This window comes from Acromyrmex echinatior, chromosome 8 (assembly GCF_024713525.1).
Source record: "Acromyrmex echinatior isolate Ae372 chromosome 8, ASM2471352v2, whole genome shotgun sequence".
Lineage (NCBI taxonomy): Eukaryota > Metazoa > Arthropoda > Insecta > Hymenoptera > Formicidae > Acromyrmex > Acromyrmex echinatior.
In genome coordinates, this window is record NC_141859.1 from 6,727,798 (window position 1) to 6,755,536 (window position 27,739).

General features: G+C 33.0%; 5 protein-coding genes and 1 long non-coding RNA gene across 10 annotated transcripts; 3 read left to right on the forward strand and 3 right to left on the reverse strand.

Annotated features, from left to right (window-relative positions):
- Positions 1–422: 422 nt before the first annotated feature.
- On the forward strand, positions 423–6,631 carry LOC105144464 (transmembrane protein 135). 2 transcript variants are annotated; one of them, XM_087408475.1, is made up of 9 exons: positions 423–1,197; positions 4,092–4,222; positions 4,392–4,518; positions 4,578–4,732; positions 4,812–5,064; positions 5,149–5,316; positions 5,425–5,565; positions 5,663–5,829; positions 5,922–6,631. In XM_087408475.1, exons 1-9 carry the CDS (start codon positions 1,051–1,053, stop codon positions 6,034–6,036), a joined length of 1,404 nt encoding a protein of 467 aa, XP_087264601.1. In that variant the 5' UTR covers positions 423–1,050; the 3' UTR covers positions 6,037–6,631. The 2 variants fall into 2 exon arrangements, with proteins under 2 accessions (XP_087264601.1, XP_087264602.1); XM_087408476.1 differs by having other exon boundaries at positions 425–589.
- LOC147908709 (uncharacterized) lies at positions 4,277–4,718 on the reverse strand. The gene is made up of 2 exons (XR_015545853.1): positions 4,627–4,718; positions 4,277–4,502 (listed from the first exon to the last, which is right to left on the reverse strand). It is a non-coding gene; the product is annotated as an uncharacterized LOC147908709 (long non-coding RNA).
- LOC105144462 (LAS1-like protein) lies at positions 5,706–9,711 on the reverse strand. Of its 3 annotated transcripts, XM_087408474.1 has the most exons (8): positions 9,178–9,318; positions 9,007–9,099; positions 8,607–8,940; positions 8,199–8,389; positions 7,065–8,062; positions 6,820–6,969; positions 6,074–6,103; positions 5,706–5,944 (listed from the first exon to the last, which is right to left on the reverse strand). In XM_087408474.1, the coding sequence occupies exons 1-7, from the start codon at positions 9,249–9,251 to the stop codon at positions 6,075–6,077; spliced, it is 1,869 nt and encodes a 622-aa protein (XP_087264600.1). In that variant the 5' UTR covers positions 9,252–9,318; the 3' UTR covers positions 5,706–5,944; position 6,074. The 3 variants fall into 3 exon arrangements, with proteins under 3 accessions (XP_087264600.1, XP_087264599.1, XP_011051673.1); XM_087408473.1 differs by having other exon boundaries at positions 5,706–6,103; XM_011053371.2 differs by lacking the exons at positions 5,706–5,944; positions 6,074–6,103 and adding an exon at positions 9,572–9,711 and having other exon boundaries at positions 6,435–6,969; positions 9,178–9,382.
- LOC105144463 (haloacid dehalogenase-like hydrolase domain-containing protein 2) lies at positions 9,482–11,453 on the forward strand. The gene is made up of 5 exons (XM_011053373.2): positions 9,482–9,613; positions 9,797–10,054; positions 10,442–10,738; positions 10,804–11,014; positions 11,101–11,453. Exons 2-5 carry the CDS (start codon positions 9,960–9,962, stop codon positions 11,266–11,268), a joined length of 771 nt encoding a protein of 256 aa, XP_011051675.2. The 5' UTR covers positions 9,482–9,613; positions 9,797–9,959; the 3' UTR covers positions 11,269–11,453.
- A 2,517-nt stretch (positions 11,454–13,970) lies between these two features.
- LOC105144461 (WD repeat-containing protein 48) lies at positions 13,971–18,385 on the reverse strand. Of its 2 annotated transcripts, none has more exons than XM_087408472.1 (13): positions 18,162–18,385; positions 17,739–18,090; positions 17,040–17,256; positions 16,669–16,881; positions 16,286–16,581; positions 16,020–16,205; positions 15,626–15,943; positions 15,442–15,544; positions 15,203–15,371; positions 14,937–15,128; positions 14,615–14,861; positions 14,428–14,544; positions 13,971–14,332 (listed from the first exon to the last, which is right to left on the reverse strand). In XM_087408472.1, the coding sequence occupies exons 2-12, from the start codon at positions 17,784–17,786 to the stop codon at positions 14,482–14,484; spliced, it is 2,052 nt and encodes a 683-aa protein (XP_087264598.1). In that variant the 5' UTR covers positions 17,787–18,090; positions 18,162–18,385; the 3' UTR covers positions 13,971–14,332; positions 14,428–14,481. The 2 variants fall into 2 exon arrangements, with proteins under 2 accessions (XP_087264598.1, XP_011051672.1); XM_011053370.2 differs by having other exon boundaries at positions 13,971–14,351; positions 18,162–18,384.
- A 2,069-nt stretch (positions 18,386–20,454) lies between these two features.
- Positions 20,455–27,352, forward strand: SF1 (splicing factor 1). Its single transcript, XM_087408503.1, has 9 exons — positions 20,455–20,913; positions 22,311–22,466; positions 23,042–23,117; positions 24,743–24,895; positions 24,993–25,099; positions 25,214–25,380; positions 25,763–25,921; positions 26,002–26,276; positions 26,370–27,352. Exons 1-9 carry the CDS (start codon positions 20,706–20,708, stop codon positions 26,923–26,925), a joined length of 1,857 nt encoding a protein of 618 aa, XP_087264629.1. The 5' UTR covers positions 20,455–20,705; the 3' UTR covers positions 26,926–27,352.
- Positions 27,353–27,739: the final 387 nt, after the last annotated feature.

Below are 27,739 nucleotides of genomic sequence, written 5' to 3' on the forward strand. Positions count from 1 at the left end.
TAAAAATTATGCCGTTTTTACCAATATAGATTAACTTTGATCTTGACTTATTCTCAACTTATTACTTTGTCTATTTCTAGTTCTACAACATTAGAAAAAGATGCCGAGATTAAAGTTAATCTATATTGGTGGAAATATAAATGAATATTAGATAAGCTACTTTGACGTTCGTAGTGTTTTAAACATTATTTCATCCTTCGTGAAATATTAAAGATAAATGACGCTTACAGGCGTTGTGAACGCAGTCTTGAACAAATCCGAAAGAGAATCAGTGAGAAAAAGAGAAAGTGATCGGAATGAAAGGAGTGAGGAAAGAAAAACATAGCTAGGAAGAGAACGATGGGAATTGAGACTCGACACTCGACTCATGCGTAAACGCACACATGCGAGCATGCATGAGTCGAGCACAGTCGAGCACAGCTCGATGACCGAGCCTATCTGTGCTATCTGCGATTCTGCGCCATGCGGGCCAGGCTAAGCCTAGCCAGGCCATGCGTTTACAATTGCAACGTTCGCGCTGTTACGAGTATTATCGTCCGTCAGCCTAGTCAACTGATCAGTCGTCGACGATCGCTCGGCGAGTCGACATGTAAGTGAGTGGTCGCTCGCTCGCGATCGATCTCACCGCGTCGCGAGCTTTCGTATCCTCGTTCTCTCGTTGAATCGTCGCCGATTGTGTGTTGTTTCATCGACGAGAATCTTGGTGTATCTCTTTGTCTTTCTCTTTCTCTTCTCCTCTCCCTTTCTCCTTCTCAATCACGTCAGCAACGGGCCGGACGGACGACGTCAGCACGACGACGTTAGTCGGTTAGTCTGTGATCTGAATCAGATCCGGACTGGTCTGTGTGTCGATAAAATGCCGTTTTATTGACTTTCGTTCGACTTCCCACGGTCGCGGAAAGAGAGAGGGGGGGCCCTCTCTCTTTCTTTCTTTTTCCAAATGCGCCGTATCTAGTCGCGCTGCAGCCGATAATTGTGACATTACGCGGTGTGTTACGCTAAAGTCGCCGTTGTTGCCATTATTCGTAGTCGCTGTCAATCGCAGTGAAAATGCCCGCGCAACTCAGCAAATTTTCGTTCGAGGTGCCTTGCCGAGATTATGTTCATCCATGGACGGAGTCCTGCGTTAGCGCGACCACTGGTCTCGGTCTGCACTGCCTGCAGGAATCCCTCAGGATATACACGACCGTTTACATCGTACGTGTCAATGCATTTCTCTTTTTCGTTTCTCTCTTTCATCGGGGATGTCTAGACTCAAGATCATTCGAGACGAGGGTACGAATCAGGGATCGTATTCCCTGCGATTCATCGTCGATCTCTTCCCGAGACACACGCGTCCGTCCTTTCTCAAACATTTCAGGATAAGTGCATTGACGTTGTCAATCAGTACGTCTGCACTCAATGTGCAGAATGACCCGGTGGACCGGGTGACCCCAATGGGTTCGTTTGGTACTTACGTGCCTGGCCTGGTGTAGGTGCACTGCAACTGAGTGCGAATTAGTACGAATGCACCGTGTTTTGCACTTAATATGCACTCGTCGCTGCACCCGTCCCGAAATCTGATGGACTTCCGAATTCGCGATACATCGAGCCGAAAATTGCCCGTTTCTATACTGATATAATTTAATTTTAATCTTGGTTTAACTAACTCGTCATCTTTTTTTAGTTTTAAGAATTAAAAAAAGGATGAAAAGTAAATAAACCGAGATTAAAGTTATCTACATTGATAGATACAGATAAAAGATAATATATAAAGAGACGCATATAGCGCATTTGGTTATTTGCATTATACTAGAATAGTGCATATTAAAAGGTGCTATACATGAAAATAGCAAAGTAAATGCAAATACAAATATTTTTGTGGAAGGCTTAAAATATTTAATTATCGTATTATCAAACACAGAATATACATATATATTTCAATTATTAATTATTTCATTGATTTTCAAAATTGACATTCAAAATTGTATTATCACAAAGTTGATTATATTATTATGCGTTTAGATTATACTTTATATGAAGCAGTCTTCAACGTCTATTAATTCAGTGTACTGTGAATGATCGAATTCATGCGAGATATAAAAAAAATCAACATTGCAAAACAAAAAAAACGATGATGTTATAATTAGCTGCATCGTGATTGCTTAAAGTAGGACTATCAACCGGAAATCTCAACTATGAAAATGCAACCAATCAAAGTTTTTTCTTTCAGCATGATATGCTTTATGCAAAAGTTTGTACTCTGATCTTAAATTCCACAATGAATTATTATACTTTGTGTTAAAGAAGTATACAGCACACATTAATATTTATAGTTAACTAAATTGTATATTTATGAAAGTTGTAATTGTAATATTCCATTTTTATTAAACAACACATTTTTATTTATTTTTTTGTTACTATTTTTATTATTAACTAAAATGTGAAAAATAACAAGAGTCTAAATATTTTTGTATAATATATTATATAATATTTTTTGTATAATATATTGTATAATATTTTTGTGTGTTACAAAGATTTAGAACAAATATTTTATTTATTTACAAGATAACTAATTTCGGGATTGCAATGTAACTTTATGTAAATCATTTTGAATACTTAAAGTACTTATTGAAAAAAATGGAGATTTTTGTTGTCGTTATTTTATAATATATTTTTATTAGAGCACAGAGATAAAAAAAATATTACTTATTGAAATAATTTTTGATCCAGATTGATGTAAATCTCCACTAAAAATTTTTGTATTACTTTCAAATACGATCTAGAATAATCTGTAAATTTTTCATAATAATTATTTTGAAATATCGATTGTACCTCCCTAAACAAAGATGAAACGAGCTCATTGTATCTGCTGGAAAGCATCATTTAATGTTAAGACTTTGACCGCATTCCATTATCAACTTGTTTAAAAAATGCCTGTAATATTTCATGAACACATAAATAAAATTATTAATCGTTTGTTGACACGTCAATACATGAGAATTAGATGATTATTTTATTAGTTGCAGTTTGATCGAAGTCACTCGCAATTATGGAGTCAGTAGGACAAAATCATCTCGTTGCTTTATCGAGGCATAAAGATCGAGGCATCAGATTCCCTATCCAAATCAAGAATTTCGTGATTTTATCATTTAAGAAATTGAGAATCTATGCAAAGATCTTGAGAACAATCAATGCAATCACACTTTTGCTTCTCCTTATGCCTTTCGTCTATATATATTTTTTATTAATTTATTTTTATTCTACACGCTTTATGAAGAAATTCGAAAAAAAATTAATCAAAACAATCTTGAAATAAATCAAACCTGTATAAAAACTGACTATAAATGAAATTATAATATATCTGAAATGAATGAGATTAACATATTATCAAGAAGAATAAATCCCAAAAATACTGTCCCAATAAAGAAAAACGCTAAAACTTTAAACTGTATAATTGGCGCGTCATGTTTTTGTGCATTTGCATGTCTGATATTTTCGATTTGATTTGATAACATAAATTATAAATTTTGTGAAAACTTATGTAAAGTCTGATATGTATAAAAAAATAAAATATAAAAAATCAGAATATTTAAACACGATATTTTTAACCTTGTTCAATGTGCTTTTTGTTTTCTTGTTTTTTACCTTTTGCTTTTTTTCTCTTTACTTTTGTTCCATTATCGCGCGTGCGTTATTGATTGACAAATATTTCCATTATATTCCACCATTTAGTTTTTGTAATTTATTTTGTATTTATTTGTTATATAATTACGCGTTCCCAATAAGACTCATTAGCATATGCAGACTACAGTGTAAATGAATGATTCATTATCGTTAATTAACTGTGTATTACTTCGTAAATCTTTGATTGTTAAAACAGATAAGAAGGAAATGAATCGAAAAAAATAATATTTATAAACTCGATTTTAGCGAACATTTATGACTGAATTAACCATAATCAACAATGGAAGAAGTTATTTCGATATGACTCGATAATTTTCTATTGCAACGCATACGATTTATAATATAAATATTTATGATATATAATGTGAATGATGATATAAATTTTAATTTAAAAGTTTTATTGTAAGTAACTGATTTTCTTTTAGATTGCGTTTTTAATGAGAAGAAAACGACCAACAAAAGAAGATGTCAAAAAAACTATGTTGGGTATCCTTCAATCCACAGCATTTCTTTCATGGAGTGCTTTCTCCTATTCAATGTGGATTTGTTTATTAAGGTATGGAATAATAAATATATGACTATTTAATGAAGTCAGACTTTCTGGCGAAACTTAATTACAAAATTTCATTTATCATCTTTTTTAAAATACATATTTATCAAAACATTAATAAGTTTAAATATGTGAGTACTAGAAGACACAATTAATAATTATAATTGTGTTTCAGGCAAGCACTTGGACGTTTTTATATACCGACTGTATCTTTTCTTCCGTCCTTCTTATCTAGCCTGTCTGCCATTGTGATAGAAAGAGCCTCTAGGCGTACATTATTGTGTCTCTACGTGTCAAATGTTGTAAGTAGAGATCGTAATAATCACATTAATAATATGTTATCATTATCGTTTCCTTTTAGGCAACAGAAACTTTGTTCAAGATGGGTTTGTGGCGAAAATACTACTCACCTATTTCGAGAGGAGAGGTCTATATATTTGCCGTAAGCGTAGCTGTATTACTGTATTTCTTTCGTTCAAAGACGAACAAACAGGATCAAGTATATAAAATATTTAGGTATATCTGAATGTGTATACCTGCATATATTGTACATATCTGTGTATCATATGCATAATGTGATTTTCAAAAAAAACAGGATGATTATTGGACGGTATGAAGAGACTGAATATCTTAAAAAGAAAGATTCACATCCGGAAACATCTTCGAGAAACATTGCGACTGACAGCGCAAAGAATGACAGAAGTATACATAGGAACTCTGCAAGACATAAATTCAATATTCTATGGAAGTCCTTTGAGGCATATAAATATATTATTAATAGCTTAAAGGCACAAAGTAAGGATGCTTCGTGTCCGCATCCTTATAGCTGCGCACATTATATTTTAGCGGTATATATATATAATAGCAATATATAAAGATTCTAGAAAAATATTTTATATTTTTCGTAATATAACTTCCTTTTCTATTTAAAGGATAGTGCAAAGATTTTCAGTTATGGTGTTTGCGGACAAATAGCGCTTAAACTAATCTTGCAATTCAAAAGATTACTTCAGAAGCCAAAATTACTAAAAACCACCATCTTTCAAAGAGATAATTTAAATCTAGCTATATTTCTTGGAGGATTTGTCGGCCTTTATAAAGTATATCATCTTACTCTGCATATTTAACGCAAATTATAGAATATCGAATATTTTTCGCAAGAAATTGTTTCCACTAACCTTTTCTTTTTTCTCTCTCTTTATATATAGCTAATATCATGCACGTTGAGAAGAATCTTCCACAAAGATTCACACATTTATGCTATTCCTGCTGGACTTATTGCAAGCGTAACATTTATGGCATATCCCAATACTACTATAGCTTTATATATCATGTGGAAGACACTACAGGTATTATTATTATGTATTTATATTATTATGTATTTCTATTAATATATTCGTTACTAATGTAGTAAATTATAATGTAACATCGCTGGCTTTGTTTCAGTTATTATGGAACGATGCAGTGGAAAATGAAAAAGTACCTGAAATAAAATGGTTTGCAAGTTTATTGTATTGCTTTAGCACGGCAGTTCTCTTCCATGCAGCTATAGTGGAACCACAAAACTTAAGATCATCCTATTGGAGATTCCTTTACACTGTGTCCGGTGGAAGGTAAACATTATGCGAAGCACAAAATAAAAGATTATTATACTTTATCCCAGATTCATTCTATTATTCTTACTTTGTACGTATATTGATTTCAGAATAGCAGTAATGTCCCGGTTACCTATGAATGTATTTGGTTTAGAAACACACAAAAATTTGCAAGAAGTGCTCAGAAAAACGAAAACTACAGATCAACTTACCTTTTCGTTCTAAAATATCGAGTATAAGTATCAAGCGTGACAATACGTACCTTAGTATCTTTCCTCGGAAGTGTAATTCTCTAGAACCAAAGAAATGTACATCACATATATGTTTTAAATTGTATAAATTAAATTCTTTGCGAGATAAACAAGTGAAACAACAAAATGTATTTTAGCGTAGCGATTTGAACGTTAACGTTTCTACTTTGTTTCTTCAACCTAATTCGAAGCGATGGTGCTTGAATATGTTGTGATACTAAACGAACTTAATACTTTTATACATAGATATAATTTATATATAACTTAATATATTTGATTGTTATGGTGTGATAATTATACACATACATGTCAGGGAAATAGATAAATATTATTTAAATATATGGACATGATTATTAATTTGCAACTAGGACATATCTGCAAGTATATTTAATTGCAAGATACTTCCATACTTTTTTCCCTGCGATGTATACATTATAGATTATTTTTTTCTATGTTTAATACAAACTTTATATTTAATGCTGATATAATATAAATACGTTCCATACGATCAGCTTTGTTGTATACTTTATTATGAATATAACTTATTTATTGGAGCAATATGTAATAGATATTAATGCGTATTTTATTATGTCCGATTTATACTATATTATTATATAACATTATTTCTGGTTTTTAACAATCTCTAATGCTCTGTTCATTACATCTACGACATGTTTGTTACGTTTCTTCTCTATTCTCCTCTTTTTTCGCAGTACGTCGTCCCATTTAATACAACTTTGCATTTTTAAATTCTTACGATTTATGATACCAGCGACTATTTGAGAATCTAGAACTGAAACAGAGTGTTTCGATGGATTCTCTCTTAGTTCAAGTGGTTCCAAACTCTTCAATGAGTCTACCTGCCACGGTAGTAATCCAATGGAACATCCGTTCCATTGATAATTATCTAAAAATCAGATAAAAAAGAATATTATGAATGTGATATTATTGATCATTCAAATTATTATATACATCTTGAAAATCTCATTTGTAAATGCGTACCATGTGCTAATTTCCAATGTGAATTACGGATTATTTGGTCTGCCAACAAGTAAGTAGGTTTCTCTCTATTTGCACAATTTATTTTGTGTGTATGCACTTTATTTTCTATTAGACTTGGATCGAAGTCTTCAACAGTAAATATTTTATCAACATCATTGTTGCTGTCCTCATTGTCATGCTTTTGACTTGTATAAATTTGGAGTAAATTTAGCAAATGTTTTTGTGTTTGTGCATCTATTCTTGATGTAAGCAACTTTAAAATTGGTTCTACCAGTCTTTCAGAGAATTCATTTATATTTAGTAAAAGTTTTGATAAAAAATTTATATCAAGAAGAAAGTGCGGTATGATGCTTGATATGTCTAACCATAGAATGTTCCGCAAGTATGGATGTTCAGAGTGTACGCGTTCTTTGAGATGTTGACTTAAAGTTTTTGTGTCCAGTTTTCTATTCGCTTTCTGTAATTCATACTCCATGGTATGAGAAATACTTTGGACGATGTCTAATTGAACAAAACTATAAAAGATGGAACTTATCCACAAAGCAGCAAGATTTCTTCTTTCTTTATCTTCACGTTCTTGATTTACGATATTAAACAACTTAAAAAGTAGCGTCTCTAATATTTCTTTTTCATGTAACAAGAAAATAACATCTTTCCAAAATCGAAGCATCTTGAACGGCAAAATTCTTCTTTTCAAATTGATATTCTTTTTTTCTTTTTGTCGAAAAATTCTCATGATATCTAAATTTGGTAGAAAAACTTTATTTTTGCATAATGCATTGCAAATTGTATTGCTCTTCTCATACATTGTACTTGAGGATTCGTTTAAATCCACAGATATCTTAGCTAAAAGTAGAGTTTTTGCAGTTTGCAAATAGTATTTTTTATCAATTTTTACAGTTCTCTTGTAAACGGATATATATTCGTTCTCGTCATTATCCGAAGTTTTACTTCTATACTCAGACAACATGTATGTGCGTAAATCTTGCAATATTTCCCTGTAAAAAGTAAAATTAATAAATTAATTTAGCCCCATATATATATATATATATATATATATATATATATATATTAAGGATTTATTGATTAAATAAAAAATGCTGACAATTCATTCGATTTGTAATAAAAATATACCGTAATTGTGTCTCTGGTAAATCCGACACTAATTTATAATCAGCATTGACATATAAACTAACAGCTGTCCAAATTTCAATCATATTTGTAAAATTCTCTACTTCGGATTCCTCTTCCTCCTCTAAGACTTGCTTTCCTTCTTTCAAGTAACATTTTTCCATTGCATGTGCTTCGGGCGCCCAATACTCATCCTTTACAAAATATTTCAAAAGATTTTGTAATACTGAATACTTATTAAACCTATTCTATTACTACGTAAGTCTAGTTATAAGTGGTTGTAGTTGTAAGAATTGACCAATCGACAGTCAAACATTCTCATATTCAATTGTAACTAATCAATTCTTATAACTATAATCACTTACACCTATAATTACAGAATGGATTTTATACAGTTGTGACAGAACATACATGTAACCAATGCAGCAATATATTAATTGCTATCCTCAATACTCCAATAGATGGCAATTCGTATCCATGGGCAGTCTCGTGTCTCAACTCGACTATCCACTCTGGAATTTTCAGTTGACTAGCAATCTTAAACATGGATGTTTGCTTTGTATGCCCTATATTGGAAAAATAGTTCAAGAATCTCATTATCGTAGTCGAGTACATTAAACTCAGATCGTTCTCGCAATACATTGGTAGCTCGCCACTGTCAATCTTGGATGTCCATTCGCGATCGCGGAGACACACTTGCAAAATTGATAGAGTACAATCCACACCCGCTGGTAGTTTCGGCATCCTGAGAATAACAATAATCTCTAAAATCCATCTCGATATCCAGTTGAATAATGAAACATTGCATCACCTGGCTTTCCATGCTAAGAGCGCCTCGTAAGCCTTTGTTTGCTCGATCGGATTGTTGGAATAAATTTGTCTGTACACGTCGTGCCATTCTGCCCTGATCAACAAATAGATTATCTGTCGACATTCATTCATCTCTTAAACGTTAAAATTTCGTTTGTCAATCGATACTTACAGAGATAACCATGGTACCTGCTTTATACCGTCGTATTTCCCGGACAACGCTATGTTCACCGATGTAGGATACATACCGATTTAAGTGACAGTTGTTATACCACGTGCTTTTACACGTGTTTACCTCGAGTAAAATCGAAGGTCCGGACCAGTCCAATTACTCCAATCACAATAAAAAGCCAGCGACACACGATGCTGTTTTTCTGCTACAGTTGTTCCAAATTTACTGCCAGTGCTAGATTGTTAGCTAGAGTAGAATCTTGCTACAGTATTGACTGTGATGCTGTGGTAGCCATGGTGGAATCAGATACAATAATTCCAATTCCATTATGGTAATGGTGGCAGCATCGCAACCAATCCAACTAGCGATCCAGCGAGAAAAAAGCATCGTGTACCATCGGTTTCCTTTGATCTAAACGATCGCCATATTGTTGATTGTACGCGGGTTATAATTTGATTGACAACAATAAGCTTGTTTCTTTTAGCTGAATTTCTTGCACGGTTCATCTTTTCTCTTCTTTTCTTCAATGTGGAGAAAAAAAGAAGAAAGATGAACCATGCAAAAACTTTAGCTAAAAAGAACAGATCTTATGTCTAATTATGAATCTATCTCACTTTAGGTGCAGAAATTATAAAATAGTGTACAAAGAACAGACACTTGATAATTGTTAATAAGTGCACCATAAATACATTTGTTGCTAATATATCTTGATAATAGCTCATAGTATATCTACGAAATTATATATACATATTTTATTAAATTATAATGTAATAAGAATAACAATGGCAAGGCAAATCACGACGGTGTTGATAGATCTCAGCGGGACATTGCACATCGATAATACGGTTATTCCAGGTGCCGTACAAGCATTAAACAGGTTAGATTAAATTTTCAGTATATGTACTTACAAACCGGCCACAGTGTAATCTCTGTGGAAATGGCGCGATTCAATTTTAAGTATCCCAAATAAAATCTATAAGTTTAAATTTCATTTAATTTACATAAAATGTATTATTGATTAGATTGATTTAATAATAAAAAATCTATTTTTTTTTGTTTATAGACGTTTTCTTTTAAGATTAATTTAATGTCTATTTTACTTGACAAATGTCTTGAAGATATTGAACATCAGAGCGTGAATGAAGATTTTTTTATAAATTACTAAAATTAATCAAACGATAAAATCTTATGATTTATTTTTAGTATCAAATCTTTTTATTCTTTAGACTTTAGAGAATGATGAATTTATATTTTCATGTTTCAGGCTACGAAATGCAAACTTGTCAATTAAATTTGTCACCAACACTACCAAGGAGTCAAATAATTATTTGTATGAACGTCTGATAAAACTTGGATTCGATTTACAGAAAGAAGAGATTTTCAGTTCTTTAGCAGCAGCGAGAAAATTAATTATCTCTGAACGATTGAAACCGATGTTGTTAATTGATCCAGCAGCAATGGAAGATTTTCAAGATTTAGTAACAGATGATACATTTAATGCAGTTGTGATTGGTTTAGCACCAAGCAAATTCAACTATGAAGAACTGAACAAAGCATTCAGGTAATTTTGCATCTTTTTTCTTTTCTGTATCCTATAAATGAGTATATTTTAACGTGGTATTTTAGATTGCTTTTGGATGGCGCTTCCCTCATAGCCATTCACGAAGGACGATATTACAAGCGTCCCGATGGGCTAGCTCTAGGTCCTGGGCCGTTCATCAAAGGATTGGAGTATGCTAGCAATGTGAAAGCAAAAGTTGTTGGTAAACCGACCATAGGATTTTTTAAGGCAGCTTTAGAAGAAACGGATCCAGCGCAGGCTGTAATGATTGGAGATGTAATATTTTGAATTATGTCATCTTTCCTTTTTTGTATATTATAATCTTTTTACACATTCACAAATATGAATCTTTTTATAATTAGGATGTGAGGGATGACGTAGCTGGTGCACAGGCAGCTGGGATCAGAGGTATTCTGGTACAAACTGGTAAATATAGAACAGGAGATGAGAATACAATTACTCCAGAACCAGCAAGAGTATGCGCTTCTTTTGTAGAAGCTGTCGACAGTATTCTCAGTGAAAGTATTTAAAGATTTGTGGTTTGACAAAATAAGTGCATGAATAGCAATAGAATTCTTTATTCAAGTATCGCTGCGCGATGCAATCTCTTTTCTATATTAAATTATATTTTATTAAATACTGATTATTTTATAGTGTACATAGTCTGATGCCATATTATTATAAAACAGACGCAATAAATACAAATAGAAATTAATATCAATTCTTTTCTGATATGGAGCTTTATGTCATTTTGCCTATTAATGTAAGTATCGATAGAGAATAGTAATGTATTACAAAGATAATCAGATAAATATGAAAGTATTCAAGGATAGAAATATCGTCTCGTTGTACATTTGTAGAAAATTGTAGAAAATTTGTCTTGATCAGTTTGACATTGAAAAGTTTGATAATTTACACGTCGGGACAGTAAAATGTAGTATTTTACAAAGTAATCTGCACACAAGCATTCGATCTTTTGCAGAGACGATATTAGTCCATAATCTTAATAGTTCTAAAAATTATAAATTTAATCTTTCGCTACGTAGCCTTATGTCATAAGTAGTAGAACCTGCATCTAAAACAGGTTTACAAAAAGAAAATGCTGTTTATTAAAAATGTACGGTGCTTTGCGAGTATCGTTTTCCATATAAAATTTGGCACCCAAATTTGTTCTTTAAATCTCGTTTCTTTTTACATAGATTGAAGAAAGATGAAATCGATATTTTGATTTTTACATTATTAACGTTTCTCAAATTAATACTTCGTTTTTCTGTGCAAAAATAACATGTCTGTAAATAAAATGACTAAATTTATTACCTTTTACGAAATGAAATTATATGCTGCCTGCTAGAATATATATAATAAAAACAGATAAAAATTCATAATAATATAGTAGCTTTTATAATTTATTATTGATAATGTAAAAGAGAAATGTTAATATAATTATGTATCTTGTAACTGTATGGGCCTGTTTTAAATGTCAATATAAGCCATGATTAAAATGCCCTCTGTAACTTATGATCTATGATCAGGCACATCTCGATTGCTCGCATTATGGTAACAAATGTCTAAAATAAGTGCTTTAAAAAAATAAAGAATGATTACTCTTGATTCATGCGAGAAATCTGTATAGAGAATAGTATAATATATACATTTTCAGAGAACTATGCAATGAACTGAACAATTAATTGATTCTAGATAATTGTTATGTAAATAAAACCATATTAGTTGTAATATCGTTGTAATAAATTGAAATAATTTCAGATCGAAGATAAAATAATTTTCATTAGTTGTCATACATCATGTCGAGATATTAAAAAGATAACTATATTTTTGCATTATGATCTAATTTATATTTAGATTCAAAAATGTTATATATATATAACATTATATATATATTATATATATTATTATATATATATATATATTTTAAGATTTAATAACAATTAAAAAAATATAAGTTCACTGCACAATTTCTTTTGAAACAACTCGTGTAAAGATAACAAATAAGGCATTCTTAACTAGGATGATACAATTTTTGCCAACCATTCATTTCACTCAGTCAAGAAATGTTCTCTTTCTTTCTCATAGTATCTTGACAATACATATTTCGATCGAGAAAGCAAGCAATAGCAAATAATTCTTAATGTATATAAAGCATTTAATATTACCAAACCAAGGTAAACCTAAGCTTGATAATAGATAAAATTGCAACGTATATTATCCAGTTAAAATGACAAAATATTATTTACAATTATAAAAAGATTGCTCTCATGTACATACATTTTAATAACGTAAACAATATTGTATCTCACGGAGCACATTAAAAACTAGTATAGTTTCTCTCTTGACAATTTAAATCTTTGCAGTAATAGCAAATATCATTGGCTCTGAGTTGCACAATAAGATCTGTTAAATTTTTATCCATACGGCATACTATATTATTAATGGACATTATTCACAGTCGTGTTCGCATATATACAATTTATAATCTAGAAAAAATCGAATATTAACTTAAGAACAACTATATCATTTTTATTCATTATAAATCTTTTTAAAGATCAAATTCTGTTAAATACTGCATATCCTTCGACATTATAATTATATTCTCAATGGTATTTATATAGAACCTTATAAAATTTAATTTTTGGTGTTAAATATACATAATTGGTATATATATATGTATGTATATATGTATATATATATATATATATATATATATATATATATTATATATATCATATTTATATCCTATTAGCTTTGACCAGGACAGAATTTGATCTTATTACACTGCAGACAAATACATTCTCTTATTTCCCATGAGCAATAGGAAATATTGAACTTCTATATATAATTTGGCTATTCAAATATAATTTGATTAATGGTAAATTGACATATTTTTCTTCTCTCTCTCATATATATTTATATATATATATATTTCTTTTTTTCGCTCTCTAATATAACAAGGCAGGTGTGGAATACACATTTTGCATGCATGCATATAACAAAACGTATAATTTCTTATACCCTCAATAAATATTCAATACTTTTATTATAATACTAAAAGAAGACGATTCTATGTACTGATTACGAAATACACAGCTAAAATAGAATTAATAGAGGAAATTGTTTTGAGAAGCATTTGTGAGGGGATCACCTGGATCCATTAGACCTAACGAAACAACAATTTTCTCGGCCATACGGTCTATCCCCTTTTTCTGTAGTTGTGCTGTTTTTTTTTTGTAATTGTGTCATGCGGTTTTAATGATATCTTTAAAGTGGGAAGACGATATATGGCTGACAACAAGACTTTAAACTCTACATCCAGGTACAAAAGCATGATATTCTCAAGCAGATTAATCGAGAGTAATGTTCTGTTGTGTGAATTTGGCCGCAGGATGCAAGTGTATAAAAGTGAGCAATTTATATTAATACTTCCACACATTATTGCCTTAAAATTTTACATTATGTCCTAATACTCCAAATACGCCTCGCTTTCTTTCGCTCCTGCCTCAACATCACACGAAACGTTCGTCAAATCCAGGTGATCATTTCCTAAGAAGGTGGCACAAGGTACCATATTCTGCAAGTAGCCTATGTATTTTCCACTATTCTGAAATGGGTTCAATCTTGAATATTTTTTGAATAAATGAAAAAAAAAGTTAAAATATGTGTACAGCATACTTTACCATGGTATAAAACCAGGCACACTGTAAAGGTTCATGATGTAATGTTAATCCTAACTATTTAACAGGACGATAATGAAGTGTTAAATCCGCCGAACTTTTCCAAATGAAATGTCTAACCTGGGAAACAGAGAAACATGAAAAAAACACTCTCAATGATTACAAAAAGTTTACTCAAGATAATACATACTGTTCTCAAATCCATTGAAGGATCCAAGACTTGATCGTTACATAGGAGTTCGACTTTTTCTTCAGCCAATGAAGAATTATCAGCATTAGAGTCCGTATTCGTCCTATCGCCTGCCGGAGATCCGCTGGAAACTGTATTTCCACCGCCAGCCACTGAACCTGAATCGCTTCCTGCACCGAGTACTTTATCGTAAACATGTTCGGCCACTTTACGTACTTGTATAAAATCATTGGCTATTAAACGATCCCTTAAAGATAACATAGAAAATTATTTATTTGTCATTGTACGATTTGGAGAGTTAAAGTTAAATTAAAATGCATACTTTTTCAAACTTTTTACACCTGAAGAAGCGTGTGGAAGAAGATAAAAAGGTATTTTAATAAACTGAGGAAGATTCTTGTCCACGACAATATTCACTACCCATGGTGGTACAGTTTCGTTTAATAGGACACCCTCAGTTTCTCCTGCAGCATCTCGAACCAATAGTCGGTAGATAGTTCTACCTCCCACTTCACTGAAAAGCAGCATTATATAGTATTATAATTTAGTTAACGAAACATTGCTTCCTGTACAACATTCTTTGCATACCTAAAGATGACAGGTGTATGACTAGGAACTGAGAAATATGGATTTCCTCCTCTCGTGTGTTGTAAAGGACCATTTCCATCATTGCCATTACCCTCATTCTCGTCATCAGCATGTAATGGTCTCCACCAGTGTTCGAGTAATGCTTGCAGCAAAAGGTTTCCATAATTTACTAAAAATAGAAGAAAATATTAAATTTCCCGAATCATGTCGTAAATATTACTAATGAAACAACTAATCACCTTTCTGATCTACAGCATCGTTCTCTGCTAGACCTGTTTCTTTGGCGGAAACCCATGCAGAGAAGCAATCATTTTCGTCTTGTCCTAAATGTATAGTTAACATCTGGAATGATAAAAAAAATTTAGAACTGATTTAGTCTTTGGAAACATTGATTTATCAAACAAAACCCGTTTTGAGACATACCCCTGTTTTGAGATCGACGTTAAACCAGTTTGGAACATATACCATTTTGTTTCTCTTTTTACATTCTTGCTCGAAATCAACTCTGCCTAAATCTTCTATTTTACATGCCTTTAATACATCATATAGTGCAACATTCTCTTCTGTATCCTTTGTCAAAACATGTCTTTTATCATTTAATATATGATAATGTCTTATGGCAGGACCACCCAATATTTTCTGTGTAGGTTCGGTATTTCTTAAAATATTGCCCGCTACATTACTCGCGGAATCACAATAATCTCCTATTCCTAATTCTTGCCAATCTTTTTGGCTTATTGGCTGAAATAACAAAAAATATTCTTTATAATTTGTTTTTTTTTCATGCAAATTCGTTAAATTATGAAACTTTGTTTACCCAATTATTTATAGTTGATTCGCTGGTGGCTACCCAAATACTAGATTGATCTGGTGTCATAGCCATTTTGAGTATAGGTGCCTTTTCTTCGCAAATGACTGTATATCTCTCTGCATAGCTTAATTCTGTCATTACTACTCTCTTATCCCTGCCTCCAGATATTACATGGCTAAAATTATCCGTTGCCTAAAAGAATCAGATTTAACATAATAATCTGTATAATAATTATTAACATAATGAACTTGCATAATTATATGTATAATTACCAATAACGCCCATACTCCTTCTTTATGAACTCTAAATGTTTGCACACATCTCTGTTGGCCAAGCGACCACAATTTAATAGTACCATCGGAACTCGCTGATAAACACTGTGTACCGTCCCTGTTTAAGACTAAGGCTTTAATATTATCCGTGTGACCACGAAGTTTCATGAGTTTGGTACAAAATCGTGGATCCCACACTCGAAGAACTTTCTCCGTGCTACCACTCACGATAACTGTGCCAATCTGATTCATGGCAAGACTGTATATAGAGTCTCTATTTCCACTCAGGGATGAAGCTGATAAGGTACACATATGTTTTAAGGATATTTAATTACATATAAAAGACATATATGTATAACGGTCAAGATGCATGAATTACATACTTGTGACTGTATTATTACTCGCAGTAAGAGCAGTTAATGTATTAACATCCCATAGAAATATTGACTTGTCTAGACCCGCGCTAGCAACTTGCTCTCTATCTTTGGCATATGCTAATGCTTTAACGTAATCCTTGTGCGTGCGCAAGGTGGACATACAGAAACCTTTATGTGCATTCCATACCTTGACAGTAGTGTCAGAACTTGCAGATATAACTACACATAATTAATAAGATGATTATCATATCGAGATAGATACAGTAGAAATTGGAAATCAAAGAAAGATATGTTATATTTAATATAGATGATACATTTATTCTTGAAATATCATAAAAATTAAGTCAAATAAAAATATTGTATGAGTGTGCACTTACGATTTTTGCCACTACAACATAGCACTATATCATTAACCCAATCAGTATGATGTTCCATAGATTGGATATATGGTTCCTTCATATTTCTACAATTCCATATCCTTATGATACTGTCTCTACCAGCGGAATATAGCCTATGCAGAGCTGGATCATACTGTAAGGAATTAACACCAGCCCTATGCTGCTTCTCTACTTCGTCTCTTATAACCATAGATACCTTTATATGAAAAATGATTTAAAATTAATATAGTCCTTCTCATTACATTGACAACTTGTGAAAACTCAATGAAAGTCATCATTATTAATTTTCATGGATGCTTTTCATTTAGCATCATTCTATCTTTCTTGATATTCAGTGACAAAAATGAAATGACACTTGTATCGACTTGTCTCCAAATGGAAAGCATCCAATCAAATGTAATATACCTCACAATTCTGGTATATTATTGAATTTAATTTTCTCTCTCTCCCAAGAGAGAGAAAAACTCAATGCGAAACTTTATTAATTAAACTTTATTAATTAGTACCAAAGAATCAAAACTTTTCTAGCATTTATAAGCATGATTCTTAGCATAGAAAACAATTATCTTATTGTACAATGTATTATTATATGACTATATAAGACAGTTTCGTGAGACATCAGTCAAGAGAATCGACAAATTCCTCGTGAATCTGTCGATACTTATCAGTAAATTATACCTGAACTTTCTTACGGGCGGTCTGCCCGCCCGTCTTGTGAGCTGCCATTGCGCCCGGGACCGTTTCGTCCGGCGTCTCGGCGTCGACGTCCCGATCGCGCTGAAGGGAGAAGGAAAACACGCAGAAGTTTGGACGTGAAAGCGATGTGAACAGCGTATGTTGCACGATTTAAGCTGCGACAGCAGTTCCACGTTGCACACGACCGTTACTCCGCACTCGCGGCGTTATCGACATCATCATCGTCGTTACTGTTGTTCGTATCGCCGATTTCACCGTCGAATGTCGCATGGCATCATCATCGTACTCATTGCATTATTCGTTGACGATACAACGTGCGAGACAAGCGACAGACCTAATAATATATACATAGCAGTACATGACCGAGAAGAAATGACCGCCGCGATTTCTTCAGATGACACTTACAAGCGTGAAACCTCGTTCATGACGGCCGTGCGCACACCACGCTCGTAGTGATGCTGCTATTCCACTGTCTACTGCTGTTCCGTACCGTGTGATTCCGTGCCACCGGCGTCAATATGCCTCGGTATGTATGTATGTACGCACGTAGCATTACATCACGAGTGATCGCACCGTTCAAATCAGCTCATTCGTTGCGTCTTGTTGACGACGCTCAAAAATACGTGATTCGGTCAGGTTAGTGAATCGGCCAATCGTAGACGAAGATATTTGCAAAGACGCAGGTTGCTGTTTTGAAACTCTTGGTTACAATTGGTCGAATGGCTCGTGCTGAAAACGGAACAGAGTAAAATTTATTGAAGTTGACGTAGAAATATTCAGAAATATTCTATTTGAGAATATATTGAAAGGAATATTTCGAAATATTCTATTTAAAATGATTCCGACCAAAGTTCTTTATTCAATTAAATATTTGATAATAAAAAATTAACAATTTATTTCTATTATCAAAGTAAAAGAGTATTACGATTTCAGGTATTATTTGACAAGTTAATCAAAGGAACTTTCCAACAAGAGACACGCACAGATGATCCAATAGTAAAATCATTGTCCTTGTTGTTCGCTAATGTTAAACAAAGATGAAATGAATACTTCATAACAAGTTGTTTAATAGCTTGTTGAAAAACTCAAGAATATTTTGCTCATTAATTGTGAGATTCAAAGATGAAAGATTTTAAAGAAATATGTATCTTTTCTACGTATCTTCCCTATAAACGCACAATTTTAATATTAATATGTAATATTTCAAGCATAAAATTTTAAAATATTAAAAATACATTAATAATGTATACAATAATACAATAACATTTTAATAATATTTCATTAAAAAATTATATAAGATCAAAATAATTCCTAAAATATTAATGGATGGTTATAGCTAAAATAATTTTCAATCTTTAAACGTAATCTTATACCGAACTGAAGTAATAGGCTTTCAATAAGTTCATTACCATAAAGTCTTAAGTCGTAAGAAATTGATCAATAGCGACGTTTAGCAGAAAAAGCTTAGCAACTGTTGTAAAATTCTTTAATATGATTGGTCTTGCCCTTAGTTTCTCATTAGATCTAAATGTATAAACCAATTATATTTGAGAATTTTATAACAGTCGCAAAGCTGCTTTTTCTGCTGAACGCAGCCAATCATATTCGATTATTCTTCTTACATTCGACTGTGATTGATCAATTTCTTCTTAAATGGTTTTTTTGTAGAAAACAGTTTTATAAATTAAAGTAAATATTATTATACCTTTTAATGTTCATACAATATTGCAGTAACATTAAATATTATTATTTTTAATAATCATAATGTTATGAGGAATGAACATATATTGTATGTATATATAAAGATCATCCAATAACAACGAGCGCACTCGAATCCGCTCCCCAACAATAGAAGACGGTTGTTCTACCTTTTAATATTGTAAAATTTTATCAGTGAGGTAAATCTGATAATCCGCGCATGTGATTGGGTAATCTCGCTATTTATTCAACAGGATAAGTAGCGACCATTGTGCTAACATAAAGCTCTCTGATTGGCTTATGACATCTTAAGGCTGTACTTAAGATAATCTTAAATATAAAAATCAATTATAAATACTAGCCTTAATTTTTATATCCACAAATTTAATCAAATATTTGTAATTTTATTTATTAACACCTGGTAAATTTGCTCATTTTGTAATTTTCACTTTATTTTAAAATACACAGTAATAGGTGCAGTACTACAAGCGCTCACTGAGCGCTCAGTGATGAGTCTTATATCTAATTGGTGTATATTTTTAGATCTAATGAAATATGCCAATCAGATGCAACTGAATACAGACTGAATACACCCATATGGTTGCGTTTAGCGAACTCAACAGTTGAGTGAGCACTCGCTGTTATTGGTGTATTCTTTTAGATCATCCAATTAGCATTTTAGATCTGAAAGAATACATCAATAATAACGAGCATTCATTCAACTGTTGAGTCCGCTAAACATAGCCAATGGCTGCATTCGAAAATTGTGCTATTGTGCAGCACTATTTGTATCACCTATCTTTGTTTTACGTTTAATAAACAATGAAGATGGAATGACACAAATAGTACTGATAGTGTTTCCGCGAGTGCACCCAATGTCAGCAATCGACTTCTCGATATCAGGCGCAAAGCGATTGGTCCATTCGGCGCGTCATTTCCTCGCGTCCGACAATCGTAATTGGCACATCAGTGTGAGCGCACCAATGAGCGCATCCGTTGCTAACGTTCTCGAAAAGCGATACGCGACTAACGTCCGGCCGCGATACGTCGGGATGAAGCATGGAGGTGTGTTAACGGTGTCTTCGTAAGTTGGAGTAGTTTCGCCATTTTCTCAGTGTCTAAACCCGCCATCGTTACGCCTATTGCCTATCGTTGTTGGGCGTCAACTACCGTCAACGGATCAACGGTGTTGGTGTTGCGATTACGAGCGCGAGCGCAACGCCTGGCACGGCGTCACTACGCCAGGCTGCTATGAATCAATCGCGCAATTTCACGTCGCTGCTAAATCCAAGCTATCTACAGAACGCTCAGCAGCAACAGCAACAGAATGCAACCTCGGCGGCGGCAGTGGCCGCGGCGGCTGCCGCGGCTGCGGTGAGTGCTGCGATCGCGAACGGCACCCAGACGAACATGAACACGCCGAGCACCGTAACGCAGAACCGCAAACGGGAAGCAGAAGGTGAGCATTTCTGCTCCACTTTCCTTTCTCTCAAATCTAATCTACAATATATGCTTTGCTATATTTTTGTCTTCTCCACTTCTTCCTTCTACGATCGTTTTATTTTCAATTATATTTCTTGTTATGTTTCTTGTAAAAATTATTCGAACTCTTACGCAGTGTGTCAACTTATTCGTGATATTGATAATTAATTTCGGACTACATAATGGTAGTTGTAAAGTTAAGGACTTATTCTGTAATTTGTAACGACTATAATGATATCGTTACATTGCCATTATACAGATTTTGTATATAATAAAAAAACTGTGCAACGACACAAACTGTAACAATATAGTCGTTAAGAATGATTGAATAGGCCCCTAATTTGAGAAACAACTTGACTTTAATAATTATATTGCAAATACTAACAGTTATGTGTACAATTACAATATAATTGAGTAGCTGAACATCTAGTCAAAAATATGTATTTCTGACAGCGACAAATGTTGAATCTAATAATGTGTGTATTATTGAAAAACAATATTAATAATCTTTCATCAACCTTTTTACGCAAAAACGCAACTTATCTGAATAATACAATCGTAAATTTATCCTCATCTGTGAGCTCGCTGGAGACTGTTGGAAAAAGGGAAGATTAGAGTAAATTTCGATAGAAATATTGCAAATTCGCTGTTCGCACATATCTATTTAGTTACGTGAATCAAAAGTCAAACTTAGCAAACTTGATACTACTTGATGGTAATTATTTCCAACAGTTTTTTTATTTTTTCCTAAATTTGTTGATTAATTTTTGGCGATAGAAAGAAAGAAAAAAGTAAAAAATAAAAAGTGATATCTAAAAAGCAAGAAACAGGATAAAAAATGATATCTAAAAAGCAAGAAACAAGAAGCAAAGATTAGATTGACTTTTCTCTCGCAGGAAGCAGAAAATGCCATAATGTTAATGAAGAACTTAATTCATGCAAATATGCAAGAAACATTATCTATTATTTTGATACTCGCAAAAAGGAAAGTAATATTAACCATAATTGATATATGTGGGTCTAATAAATCTAGACATTTTTTTAACTATATTATAAAAAATTGTTTATATAATAAATATTTCTCATAACTTTACATAATTTTAAGTTACATAATCTTATTTCTTGGATTTTAACCTTTAAAATGTGTGAAAAAAAATTAATTATATTAACTTTACTCAAAGATATATTAATTTAAAATATACTGGACCTATCAATATCAATTAAGGGAATTTCAAAATAAATACTGATCAGAATTAATTTATCATAATTACTATTCTTGTAAAAAACAAAAAATATTTCCATTTAATATATTTATATATGTATATATTTTGGTATATTTATAAATTCATGATTTAATGATGGGATTTTTGGCAGGCGATAGTAAACAGGATAAAGAATCTAAAGATGGAGAACGTAAGAAGAGGAAAAAGACTAGATGGAGTGGTAGCGAACATGACAAAACATTTATACCAGGAATGCCGACAGTACTACCGACAAATCTGACTCCTGATCAGGAGAGGGCTTATCTCTGTAAGTTTCTCTCTCTTATACACATTTACGATATATATCTTCTTTAGTATGCTAATACGTATGGCTAGGGAACCATTTCAAATATTTTGCTTCTGTACATAAGTTTCTAAAACCTAATTTATAAGAGTAGATGGCTATGATGTAAGTATATATATCAATAATAATTCAAAATTCGTGGAGGTAAGCATCAGATTTCTTGAGAAATGTATAAAATCATCAAATTTGGCAAGAGGGATTGCCAATTTTGCTGAATAACTAAAATCTGACCGTCGATGCATTTTCAATATCATGAAATTCTATTAATTATATTACATATCATTTAGATACATAATAATATAGCAAAAATTGTATATCTTACAGTTTTTTCAAATAACTAGTATTGAATAAGTCATATAAAGCGTTACAAGCTTTTGACTTTGGAAATATTCAAGGTTCAAATATATGTGCAATACATTATTACTTTTCTGAGACATTATTTTATAGAATGTATACGGCTTATTTTATAGAATGTATACGGCAAATTGGCAATATCTAACTGTTGGGGTTTCCGCCCCCTCTAACCCGTTGGTTTACAGTTCAGCTGCAGATTGAGGAAATCAGCAGGAAGCTACGCACTGGAGATCTTGGCATCCCGCTTAACCCTGAGGAAAGGTTTGAAAGAAACTTACATACCAAAAATGAATATTACATATCTACTGAACATACAGCAGCCCGTAATACAGGAGCCCTAAAAGATATCTGTGTGGCTCAGGTTCAATTAGTGTGGGAATACCGATTTGAAAACGTTGGGCTTGATTAGAGCCCGTATGCAACACAGAAGATGAATTTTGATAGTATTGGTTTGCCCTAATCAATCTTTTTTAATATTTCATTTTTATTAAACACTGCTACAGCTATTAAGTTACGTATTTTTTAATTTTTTTTTTTCTAAGAATTAAGTGTAATATGTAAAACAATAACTTTTAATAGATTCGTACAATGAACTGTATTAGTAGCAGTGTTTAAAGAGAACAGTGGGTATTCTAGTTCATATATCTTATATAGATACATTTTTGCACACATAGAATAACTCTGAGGTGACCTATCGTAATCTTTTTCTAATAATCAGTTAAAAATTATGCAGTATTAGCAATCAGATATTTCAGTATTCAATGTTTATTAATCTATCGTTTTATGTATGGGTCATCTTGAGTGAAATTCTGTCCCTCTATTCAGGCTGCCGTGATTTGCACGGCATATTTTAAAATTATTATAATAATCTTGATGCTAATAGGAAGATTGTAATCGACTTGCCAATATTTATTGCTAATTACAACCTTAATGAGCAGATTTCAGGAAAATATCGGTTTATTCTCATTCTGAAATTCGTAATAATTGTAACAAAGAATTTAACGTTACTTTCAGGTACAGGTCTTAAATAATAAATGCATATACTTTTTCTAATAAATTAATTTATTCCAATAGGTTTAACTTTTCCGATTTTAGCTGGAACCATTATTTTTATGTCATTGTGTTTCCGTTAATACCATAGTAAGACATATCAATTGCATTAATAACTAATCTAAAAAATTATTTCTAATAATCACAGGATCTGTCTTAGCAGCTGACATCATACCGATATCTGCCGTGCACAAACGCGCAGTCTTCCAGTGGTTGCCTACTATAGAATACTAAATATATAGCTATGCTATATTCGGCAGCGACAATTTTTCTATTCTTTATTTTGATACCTTGATACTGTTGGAAAATTCTATAATATACAGTTCTTTTGTAGTTTCTGAAAGTACAACCGATTACATAAGCAAACTGATACAATCATGCAATGACTTCCTTATAGTACATATCTACAGTTGGATATATCTTACTATTATAATACCTATTGAGATCATATATTACTGTTATTGAAGCAAAATTATTAAATGTTGTAAATTTTTCTTGTATATTGTTCTAATACTGCAGCCAAAATTTTCAATACAAAATATTCTTTTTGATAGATGAATTTGAAGTATAAATTTTATAATTTATTAAGGAATTAAATTTATCGGATAGTGTTATGTTTAAAAAAAAAATTCATACTAAAAGAAAAATTATATAACAGTAGCTTATTTATCAATTTTTTAAATCAAGATCTATATGCACAAGTCTCTGTTTTAAATCAACGGTTCTTCCCCACTTATATATTCATACAGTCATAGTAGGGTCAGGTTGCTTGTACGCTAGTACCATCTTGATAAAAATTTATATCTTGATATGGTATTACTCTTTTTATTTTTCAGATCCCCATCTCCAGAGCCTATTTACAGTAGCGATGGTAAACGGTTGAACACGAGAGAATATCGTACAAGACGTAAATTAGAAGAAGAACGTCATAATCTGATTCAGAAGATCCTTAAAATCAATCCAGAATTTAAGCCACCACCAGATTATAAGTGAGTCATATGGATGGATATATGTTATTTACTTCAATGTAAATAACATATTTATTTGTTTATTTCGTAATATTCATATTAATTTTTCTTTTTTTAGGCCACCAATAATACGAGTTCATGATAAAGTAATGATTCCTCAGGAAGAACATCCTGATATAAATTTCGTTGGTTTGCTTATTGGACCGCGTGGAAATACTTTAAAATGTAAGCATTACAAGATGCATTTTGCAAAAAGATTTCGATAAACTTACAAAATTTATATAATTAATTACATAATTAATAATCTCAATTTCTATTTATTGTTTTAAAATCGTTCAGCTATGGAAAAGGAAACTGGTGCAAAGATTATAATCCGTGGAAAGGGCTCTGTGAAAGAAGGAAAAGTTGGTCGAAAAGATGGACAGCCTTTGCCAGGCGAAGATGAACCATTGCATGCATATATTACTGCAAACAATTTAGATGCTGTGAAGAAAGCTGTAGAACGAGTATGTATTATCGTTTTAATTTTTATATAATCTTCTGTTTCTTATAATTAGAAACTAGGGATGCATCGGATATCTGGAAAGGATTGTCGGATATCTGATTTCTGGCAACATATCCGGCCGAAACTGTATATTGAAACGACATGTATAATGGTAACGAATATTTGAAAAACTTTTATCACTTATATATTTTTTAGAAATATACTGAATATCTGGCAAATATCCGATATCCGGCCCCGGATAGCGGATATAAACTATACGAGCATGAAAGATACAGAAAGTTTCTGTATCGAATAATAAAAAGAATATTGTTGAATAGGATAGTATTAAAATATGATAGTAAAATAGATAAAATAACTAATGTAATTAAATGTTATATATACAGATTCACGAGATTATTCGGCAAGGTGTAGAAGTGCCGGAGGGTCAAAATGACTTGCGACGTAATCAACTACGCGAATTAGCTTTGTTAAATGGAACATTACGCGAGAACGACGGACCACGTTGTACTAATTGTGGGGCTTCAGATCATAAATCTTGGCTGGTTTGTGAAAATCATGCAATATTTTATTGAAAGAATCTTTTTTATTTTTTTAACTAATATAATTATCGATGAAATTTTAGTGTCCCGATAAACCAAATGTGACAAACAATATAGTGTGTTCAAGTTGTGGTGGTGCCGGACATATTGCTCGAGATTGCAGGTCAAAGAGACCTGGTCAGGGAGGTCCAGCAGCCGCTGGAATGGGAGGAATGGGTCAAGCTGGAGATAAGGCCAAAATAGATGAGGAGTACATGTCGCTTATGGCGGAATTGGGAGAAGGCCCGCCACCGGATAGATCAAAGACGGGACAAAATAGACAGACTCCCAATCCAAATTATCCTGGACTTTTTGACAGGTACAATTTTTTCCTTTCTTAATTATCTTCCATTATTACAACACTCTTTTTCACTAAACTAAATTGAATATAATGATCGTTTGTCTTTTTCAGACAACAGCCACCTCGTGCGTTAATGGCAGCTCCGGCTCATCCTCCGCCGCAGATGATGCAGAGCGGCCCAATGATGCCTCCACCAGGCATGGCACCTCCACCGTGGAGCCAAGGAAGCGAAGGAATGAACAACATGAACATGCAATGGCAACCGCCAGTGAGCATGCCGCCACCGCCAGGCGTGATGCAGCCGCCACCACCGCCGCCCGGCTCCACTACGCAGCCCAACATTCCGCCGTTAATGCCGTGGATGACAGGTAATAATCAACCACCGCCACCGGGCCAAATGCCACCTACACAGATTCCTCCACCCGGGATGGGCATACCGCCGTGGCAGCAGGGTCAACAGGGACCGATGCGGCCGCCACCGCCTGGCACGGCGCCGCCTCCAGGATTCCCCGGTGGCTGGCAACCACAACAGATGGGTGGCTGGCCACCAGCTGCGCCTGTCCCACCTCCGCCTCAACAACAGACTCCTGCGCCGCCTGGAATTGACCTGAATACGCTGCCGACATTACTAGCGCAACCACCTCCGCCGCCTCCGCCCACCAGTTAGTCCTAATCATGTAATGAATGACTTCCGATCTATATAATAACGAGACGATATCATTGAGATAGAAAAGAAGTTTGAAGAAGAAAACGAAAAAATGGAAGAAGGGAGAAGCTAGGCAGGCCTATCTCCCATTTTAAAAAAATGGTCACGATTTTCAGCGCTTCTATTTTTGGTCTTACTTGAAGATAAATTAAAAAGGATCATGTGATGTGGGGCGGGCTACTCAAATGCATATAAATGCGACTCTCTCTTTCTCTCTCTCTCTCTCTCGCTCGCTCGCTCGCTCACTTAATTATTCATTCTTTCTATCACAGATAATTTATATTCGTTTACCAAAGTTTTCCTTTTACATTAGCTTTGTATGTTTCGTGCGTTTTCTTTATTTGATTAATATTTGTATAATATAAATAAACATTACTATGGTCATTCACATTACGCATTAAGAAATTTTGTTTATTACACCACCATATTAATATTTTAACAACAATGACGCGAATCATCGTCATAAACATGTTGGCATGGTGCTTTACACTCATTGCAATCCATGTTTATTGTCCAATTCTCAAAGCGTATGGTAATACTTTGAAAATATTACGTTGATCGTGCTTCGCATCTGTAATAATTTCAATATTCTACGTATAACTTGCTTTCTTATAAATTAAACAGCTGTTATTTCTAAGGCTATTCTCGCATTCTTCACAATTGTTAAACCGTTTTTTAATGGCGCTAACAATATCGCCATGATTTAATAAAAATGAATCGTTGTGAGTATCTACTTGTTCCATTTTAACCGATTCGTTGTCATCATTGTTTTCAC

Coding starts and splice junctions, on each gene's coding strand:
- LOC105144463 (XM_011053373.2), top strand. CDS start 9,960: ATGGCAAGGCAAATCACGACGGTGTTGATAGATCTCAGCGGGACATTG. Junction 10,055..10,441: donor GCCGTACAAGCATTAAACAG/GTTAGATTAAAT, acceptor TTCATGTTTCAG/GCTACGAAATGCAAACTTGT. Junction 11,015..11,100: donor AGGCTGTAATGATTGGAGAT/GTAATATTTTGA, acceptor TTTTATAATTAG/GATGTGAGGGATGACGTAGC.
- LOC105144462 (XM_011053371.2), bottom strand. CDS start 9,251: ATGTATCCTACATCGGTGAACATAGCGTTGTCCGGGAAATACGACGGT. Junction 9,100..9,177: donor CAGGTACCATGGTTATCTCT/GTAAGTATCGAT, acceptor TTTGTTGATCAG/GGCAGAATGGCACGACGTGT. Junction 8,941..9,006: donor CTCTTAGCATGGAAAGCCAG/GTGATGCAATGT, acceptor TGTTATTCTCAG/GATGCCGAAACTACCAGCGG.
- SF1 (XM_087408503.1), top strand. CDS start 20,706: ATGAATCAATCGCGCAATTTCACGTCGCTGCTAAATCCAAGCTATCTA. Junction 20,914..22,310: donor CCGCAAACGGGAAGCAGAAG/GTGAGCATTTCT, acceptor GATTTTTGGCAG/GCGATAGTAAACAGGATAAA. Junction 24,896..24,992: donor AAGCCACCACCAGATTATAA/GTGAGTCATATG, acceptor TTCTTTTTTTAG/GCCACCAATAATACGAGTTC.
- LOC105144464 (XM_087408475.1), top strand. CDS start 1,051: ATGCCCGCGCAACTCAGCAAATTTTCGTTCGAGGTGCCTTGCCGAGAT. Junction 1,198..4,091: donor TATACACGACCGTTTACATC/GTACGTGTCAAT, acceptor ATTTTCTTTTAG/ATTGCGTTTTTAATGAGAAG. Junction 5,566..5,662: donor TCATGTGGAAGACACTACAG/GTATTATTATTA, acceptor GCTTTGTTTCAG/TTATTATGGAACGATGCAGT.
- LOC105144461 (XM_087408472.1), bottom strand. CDS start 17,786: ATGGCAGCTCACAAGACGGGCGGGCAGACCGCCCGTAAGAAAGTTCAG. Junction 16,206..16,285: donor AAGGAGTATGGGCGTTATTG/GTAATTATACAT, acceptor TGATTCTTTTAG/GCAACGGATAATTTTAGCCA. Junction 15,372..15,441: donor CGATGCTGTAGATCAGAAAG/GTGATTAGTTGT, acceptor TTCTATTTTTAG/TAAATTATGGAAACCTTTTG.